Raw genomic sequence first — 7,752 nt, 5'->3', positions numbered from 1 at the left:
GTGCACAGGTGTACGTGGTGAGAACTGCGAACTTCTTGGGAGGGTTTTTTGTTGTTACTGCTGCTGTTAGATCATTGAAGGGCTTAAAAATAAAAGCAAGTGTGTTAAACATGATATAGATACTGTCTTAAAGGTTTAAGGAAGTTTAAGTTAGTTTGTAAATGAAACCAAATATTAACCAAAGAACCCTTTATAAGTGGCTGTTGTAATTTCATAAATAGGATATTCAGGCAGGTTTGTGACTAGAACTTATATATTTTGTGGTCATGTTATTAGGTGCATACGAAGTTAAAATCTTTTTTTTTACCAATGAACTCAACCTTTTATTGCTATACAACCTTCTGTATCTAATAATGCTTTGACTATAAGATTTCTTTGTTAATCTGTTAATAAAATTGTTAATGTAGCCACATGGGCTTCCTTTTAGTTAACATTTACCTGGTAGGTTTATTTTCATCCTTTTACTTTCAGTTTCCCATATCCTTATATTTCAGATGATTCATGTCTTCTGTAAGCCACATAAAATCAGATTATTTTTTTTTTTTTAATTTTTTAATTTATTTATTTATTTATTTATTTATGGCTGTGTTGGGTCTTCGTTTCTGTGCGAGGGCTTTCTCTAGTGGCGGCAAGCGGGGGCCACTCTTCATCACGGTGCGTGGGCCTCTCACTATCGCGGCCTCTCTTGTTGCGGAGCACAGGCTCCAGACGCGCAGGCTCAGTAATGGTGGCTCACGGGCCTAGTTGCTCCGTGGCATGTGGGATCTTCCCAGACCAGGGCTCGAACCCGTGTCTCCTGCACTGGCAGGCAAATTCTCAACCACTGCGCCACCAGGGAAGCCCCCCAGATTATTATTATTATTATTATTATTATTATTTTTAATTTTACCCTGTGTATTTTTTTTTTTAATAGAAGGGTTTTTTTGTTTTTATAAATTTATTTATTTATCTATTTTTGGCTGTGTTGGGTCCTCGTTTCTGTGCGAGGGCTTTCTCCAGTTGCGGCAAGCGGGGGCCACTCTTCATCGCGGTGCGCAGGCATCTCACTATCGCGGCCTCTCTTGTTGCGGAGCACAGGCTCCAGACGCCCAGGCTCAGCAGTTGTGGCCCACGGGCCCAGCCGCTCCGCGCGCACGCGGGACCCTCCCGGACCAGGGCTCAAACCCGTGTCCCCCGCATTGGCAGGCAGATTCTCAACCACTGCGCCACCAGGGAAGCCCCCCCCAGATTATTTTTAACAGGGCTGACAACCCTGGTCATTTAGTCACCCTGGATTTCAGACCTCTGCTCTGTAGAACTGTGAGGGAATAAATTTCTGTTGTTTTAAGCCACCAGTTTGTGGTGATTTAAAAGCCACCAAGACACGGAGACACGTGCTTCCAGGTGCTATCACTTTGCCTGCCTAAAGCCTTTGTGTTTAGTTCCTCTTGTCAAAAGCAGGTGACATTCAATGAAGTAACTAAAAGAAAATAAAGATTCTATTACTGTATGTCAGTATTAAGAAATCAGGAGACATATATGCCATGTTTTTGTTTTCTCTTTTTAAATTTTTAAAATTTTTTAATTTTTAATTTCTTTTTAAAAAATTTTAAATTGTTGTATCTTTGTGCCATGTTTAATAATGGTCATCTGGGGACTTCCCTGGCGGTCCAGTGGTTAAGACTCCTGGCTCCCAATGCAGGGGACATGGGTTCAATCCCTGGTCAGGAAACTAAGATCCCACATGCTACACAGCATGGCCAAAAACAGAAACAAAAACAAAATAATGGTCATCTGAAGGAGATGGAGAGATTTTCACATTCTGTATTCTTTGTTATGTTTCTGGTTTTCTTTTTATAATACTAATATTATTTATGCAAGGAATGAGTCAAGATAGAAACTTAAAATAATATAAAGAAACAATTTTTTAAACTGTTTTGTGCATGTTAACAACTTTGGTGCCATATGAGATTATTTTGGGGGAGGGGAGGTGGAATGATCAATTCATATGCAAAACAATTTGTTTTTTCCATTCTTTTACTTATTTATTTAAAAATTTATTTATTTGATTTTTAATGTATTTAAAAGTATTTATTTTTAAGTATTTATTTTTATTTTATTTATTTATTTACTTATTTATTTTTGCTGTGCCATGCAGCATGTGAGTTCTTTTTTTTTTTTTTTAAGTATTTGTTTATTTATTTATTTATGGCTGTGTTGGATCTTCGTTTCTGTGTGAGGGCTTTCTCTAGTTGTGGCAAGCGGGGGCCACTCTTCATCGCGGTGCGCGGGCCTCTCACTGTCGCGGCCTCTCTTGTTGCGGAGCACAGGCTCCAGACGCGCAGGCTCAGTAATGGTGGCTCACGGGCCCAGCTGCTCCGCGGCACGTGGGATCTTCCCAGACCAGGGCTCGAACCCGTGTCCCCTGCATTGGCAGGCAGATTCTCAACGACTGCGCCACCAGGGAAGCCCAGCATGTGAGATCTTAATTCTCTGACCAGGGGTTGAATCCATTCCCCCTGCAGTGGAAGCCTGAAGTACTAACCAGTGGACCTCCAGGGAATTACCTAAGTATTTATTTTTACTTTAGCTAACATATGGCTGTGATGTGCTGTTTGTGGGAATAACCTACATATTCAACAATATGGGATTGGTTAACTAAATTACACTCTATTCTATAATGGACTCATGAAACTATGGGCAACATATGCAGCCATGAAAACAACTTGCATAAAAGTATCTATTCATATGGAAAAATGTTTGTGATATACTTGTGAATAAAGCAGTTTACAAAATGGTGAGAGTAGCATGAGGGTTTCTTTTTTTTCAGTTTTCTTTTTTATTGAGGTGAAGTTCATGTAACATAAACTTAACCATTTTAAGGTACATAATTCAATGGCATTTAGTATATTTAGTACAACCATCACCTCTATCTAGTTCCAAAACATTTTATCATTCCCAAAGGAGGCCTTGTCTCCATGAAGCTGTCACTCCCCATGCCCCCTGCCCCCCAGCCCCTGGCAATCACTAATCTATTTTCAGTCTCTATGGACTTGCTTATTGAGGACATTTCTTTTTTTTTTTTTTTTTTTTTAATTATTTTTTTCTTTACCTTTTTTTTGGCTGCGTTGTGTCGTTGTTGCTACACGTAGGATTTTTCTCTAGTTGCGGCGAGCGGGGGCTACTCTTTGTTGCAGTGCGTGGGCTCCTCATTGTGGTGGCTTCTCTTGTTGCAGAGTACTGGCTCTAGGCACGTGGGCTCAGTAGTTGTGGCACGCAGGCTCAGTAGTTGTGGTGCACGGGCTTAGCTGCCCCTTGGCACGTGGGATCTTCCCCGGAACAGGGCTCAAACCCATGTCCCCCGCATTGGCAGGTGGATTCTTAACCACTGCACCACCAGGGAAGTCCCTTGTGGACATTTCGTATCAGTAGAATCACACAATATGTGACCTTTTGTGTCTGGCTTCTTTCACTGAGCACCATGTTTTCAAGGTTCATTCACATTGTAGCCTGCGTCAGTGCTTCATTCCTTTTTACGACTGAGTAATATTCCATTACAAGGATGGACCACACTTTGTCTATGCATCCACCTGCTGATGGGTTTGGTTGCTCCCCCAGTTTCTACCATTCATCTCCTGTGAATAGAGCTACTGTTAACATTTGTGTGCAAGCATTTCTCTGAACACCTGTTTTCAGTTCTCTCGGGCATATCCCTAGGAGTGGAATTACTGGGTCACGTGAAAATTCTGTTTAACCTTTTGAGGAATAACTAGACTGTTTTCCACAGTGACTGCACCATTTCACATTCCCATCAGCAATGTATGAGGGTTCCATTTTTTCTACATCTTCACCAACACTTGTTATTATTCCCTTTTTAATTATTATTATTATAGTTGTGCTAACAGGTGTGACATAGTATCTCACTGTGGTTTTGATTTGCATTTCTCTAGTGACCAATGATGTTGAGCATCTTTTCATGTGGTTGTTGGCCATTTATATATATATTCTATTTTAAAATGTCTGTTTAAGTCTTTTGCCCAACTTTTAGTTGAGTTGTTTATCTTTTTGTTGTTGAGTTGTAAAAGTTCCTTATATATTATGGATACTAGACCCTTATCGGACATGTGATTTGCAAATATTTTCTACCATTTTGTATACAGTTTTTTTCACTTTGTCAATAGTGTCCAGGAGTTCATTTTTGTAGAAAATAAGATACATCTCTTTCATTAAAACAATCGGGACAGAGACTTCCGTGGTGGCACAGTGGTTAAGAATCCACCCGCCAATGCAGGGGACGCGGGTTCAACCCCTGGTCCAGGAAGATCCCACGTGCTGAGGAGCAACTAAGCCCGTGTGCCACAACTACTGAGCCCGCATGCCGGAACTACTGAAGCCCGCACGCCTAGAGCCCGTGGTCCGCAACAAGAGAAGCCACTGCAATGAGAAGCCTACGCACCGCAACAAAGAGTAACCCCCACTCACTGCAACTAGAGAAAGCCCGTGCACAGCAACGAAGACCCAAGCAGCCATTAATTAATTGATTGATTGATTAATTAATTAAAAAGCAATCTGAACAAATATTGTCATAAACAAATGGTGGTTATCTCTGGGCAGTTTAGATTGTCACTATTTTATGTTATTTCTGAATTAACGCTGGCAATGATTTCCGAGTTTACTAATTTTGCAGATTGGTAAATGGAAAGTGAAAGTTTCCAATTGTTAGCTCATGTTATGATGTGTGTGTGTCTTGCAAAGGACCCGAGGTGTTGGACATGCAGGGGGTTTCTGAACACACACCCCTGGAGGTGGGGATGCTGTCACAGTCCCCAGGCCCCGCCGGCCAGGTGGAAAGCCCCAGCCCACACCTACCTCACTTTCTTGTCATTGTCATTCTGTTTTGTTTCTGCTATTCACTCCAGGGCCCGCCTTGGGAAAAGGAAACCGAAACTGAAGCTGAATTCGGCTACTGTGCGGCTGGCTCCCCGACACCGCCCTCTGACGTGGTTGCTCAGGCTTTAAAAGGGCTGAGCTGCCAGGGCTGGAGAAGAGCTGAGAGCCAAGAGGCAGCCAACCAGTGCTTGCGGAGGACCTGGCGCCAGAGCCCACAGCCATGGTGAGGCGGGTTTGACACGTGGGGCAGGTGGGCTCGTACCCCTTCCCCTGGTGGCATCTCCTAGGGGCGGAACACCTACATGTGCAAGGCAGGCAGAGCTGCTCAGAACCCCCAGGTTCTTAAGCGTGGGGGGAAGGACAGGGCTCCTTCTGACAGCAGGGTCTGGGTCCTCAGAGGTGGGTTCTGCCCAGTGGCCAACCCTGAGATCCCTTGGGATCAGCACAGGGAGGCATCTTAGCAGGTGAAGGGAGGCAACATGTGGGGGTGGTGGCTATTCTTCTAGAATGGGTGGGTGGTGGCTATTCTTCTAGAAATGCCCGCATGCGCTCTCCAGCACCTGGCGTCCCCCTCCTGGTGGGTGGGGAGGCTGGAGAGGAGGGAGCAGCATCCCCGGGGTCTAACAGCGTGCCCCACTGCCAATGTCACGCGTGCAGTGGTCCCAGAACTGGTGCCAGGGTCTCTGAGCCTGTGTGATGCCCACAGGGTAGGAACCTGAAGGTGAAGATGCTAGGGGGCCAGGAGATCCTGGTGCCCCTGAGGGACTCCATGCTGGCATCCGAGCTGAAGCAGCAGATCGCCCAGCAGATCGGCGTGCCCGCCTTCCAGCAGCACCTGGCCCACCAGGACACTCGCGAGGTGCTGCAGGACGGGGTGCCCCTGGTCTGCCAGGGCCTGGGCCCCGACAGCACCGTCCTGCTGATGGTGCAGAGCTGCAAAGACCCCCTGAGCATCCTGGTGAGGAATGACAAGGGTCGCAGCAGCACCTACGTGGTCCAGCTGACGCAGAGGGTGGCCGAGCTCAAGCAGCAAGTGTGCCAAAAGGAGCACGTGCAAGCCGACCAGTTCTGGCTGACTTTCGAGGGGAAGCCCATGGAGGACAAGTGCCAGCTGGGGGAGTACGGCCTCACAACCCTGTGCACCGTGTTCATGAATCTGCGCCTGCGGGGGGGCGGGGCAGGGCCAGGAGGGCCGCGGGGAGGGCGCCCCACTGAGCACCAGGAATACAGTTGTAGCACCCTCTGTAGCACCAGTCTGCACCCTTCCGGAGAGATTGGGGGAGGGGTGGAGGAGGGAGTGGTATGAGGGGACCCAGGGTCGCTGGGGGGATCCGCAGGCTAGGGTGGCTAAGTTAAGGGACAAGCCTAGTGGGATCAAAATGGTGACCTCCCCCCGCCCCCCGAGAAACTGAAGATGTGGAAATTAACTTCTAGAGAAATAAAAAGAGGCATATCTGCTGGAGCCTATCCCTGTCTTCACATTGAGCCATGGTCAGCCCCTGCCTGCACAACTGGTCCCCACCCCTCACATCTGGGTCAGCAGATAGCACGGGGAGGGGAAGGCCTGGCGAGGTCCCAAAGGCCACAAGGCGAGTGTCCCTGGAAGCGGTGAGTCTGTAGGGCCTGCCTGGGCCAGTTGTGAGGGAGGCTTCCCCACACCAGCTGGGGGCTGGGGGCCTCTTGGCCCTCCAGGAACCATCAGCCTACACTGTCCAGCCTGCATTGGTCTGCGGAAAAGTGGTGACAAGGCCTTGGGCACACACATCACCATCAGGGCGGGCTGCTGAATCAGCAAATACACCCTCCTTCAAGGTTCACTTCAGGGAGGGGCCACAGCCAGTAGGTGAGGGGGTACCTGGGATGGGGGTTCCTCCCATCCCTGTGGAAGAGTTTGTCCCAGATAGGGGGCACCTAATTTGGCAAAACGACAGCCACTTCCACACTGGATGCATCTTTCTGTGCCAGCTTTCCCCATGAGCCACTCGGGAGCCAGGCTGAGTCAGCCTTGGACACGGGTGCGGGGGTGGGGGGGCACAGAACGTACACCTCTCTGGGCCAAAGTCCATGACTCTGGGGACACTCAGTCCTCAGCCTTCAGACTCTTCAGTGGCATTTGGCCGGAGACCCAGAAGCCCCCTTTCTGGTCTGTGGGAGTCCGTATCTGAGCTGGGGGACCCCCCAGACCTGGCTTGCCTGTGACAGATATGTGTAGACACGCAGGTGTGTGTGTGGGAGGGCTCCTGGCTCCAACCTCATTTCCTGGGTCCCCAACCTCACCTCTTTGTCATACTGTAACTTAACAAGTGTAAGCACACCCCCTCGGTGCCACCCTCCTTTCTTGAATCCCCCCACCAGGGTCTAGGCGAGGTAGGGTCCTCCAGAGGGGCCTCTGCTGTTGTTCACCCTTCATCGCCTCCGGCTCAGAGACCTGCGACTGGCTTGGGTGAGGGGATGTGCGGCAGACCCGGCCCTGGAGGGACAGAGGGGTCTCCTCTCCCTCCCCACCCCCACCATCTTCAGCTAGGTCGGGGTCTAATTTGGACCCTCCGGATCTCGGTTTACCCCCCTGGACCCTGCGGGTCTGTCTGGAGAAGCGCCTTGGGGGAGCTGGAGAGGGGGCGTGGCTGGCCGTCCGCCGCAGACGCGATCGCCGCCTCGGACAGCAGGGGGAGCCCGCAGCCCTGCAGAGGGGCCGGAGCTGAGCCGGGACCGGGAGGTGGGCGGGTCTGCGCTCCGTTGCGACCAATCGCCGCAGCCCCCGGCCCGCATTGGTCCCGGCAGGCCGGGGGTCCCGGGCCGGCCGAGCTTCCGTCCCCAGTTCCAGCGAGGGGCTGGGGTCCCCCGTCAGGTTCCTCCTGCCGGGGGTGGGGGTGGGGCGCAGCC

The 7,752-nt window shown here is 49.4% G+C and overlaps 1 protein-coding gene and 1 long non-coding RNA gene across 2 annotated transcripts; one reads left to right on the top strand and one right to left on the bottom strand.

The window, feature by feature from the left end:
- Positions 1 to 937: 937 nt before the first annotated feature.
- Positions 938 to 4,915, bottom strand: LOC309623121. The gene is made up of 2 exons (XR_014241263.1): positions 4,849 to 4,915; positions 938 to 3,614 (listed from the first exon to the last, which is right to left on the bottom strand). It is a non-coding gene; the product is annotated as an uncharacterized lncRNA (long non-coding RNA).
- A 75-nt stretch (positions 4,916 to 4,990) lies between these two features.
- ISG15 (ISG15 ubiquitin like modifier) lies at positions 4,991 to 6,336 on the top strand. Its single transcript, XM_082379653.1, has 2 exons — positions 4,991 to 5,092; positions 5,576 to 6,336. Exons 1-2 carry the CDS (start codon positions 5,090 to 5,092, stop codon positions 6,173 to 6,175), a joined length of 603 nt encoding a protein of 200 aa, XP_082235779.1. The 5' UTR covers positions 4,991 to 5,089; the 3' UTR covers positions 6,176 to 6,336.
- Positions 6,337 to 7,752: the final 1,416 nt, after the last annotated feature.

The sequence above is a fragment of the Balaenoptera borealis genome (genome assembly GCF_965194805.1).
Source record: "Balaenoptera borealis genome assembly, chromosome: 1".
NCBI classification, from domain to species: domain Eukaryota; kingdom Metazoa; phylum Chordata; class Mammalia; order Artiodactyla; family Balaenopteridae; genus Balaenoptera; species Balaenoptera borealis.
This window is presented reverse-complemented; position numbering and strand designations above follow the sequence as displayed.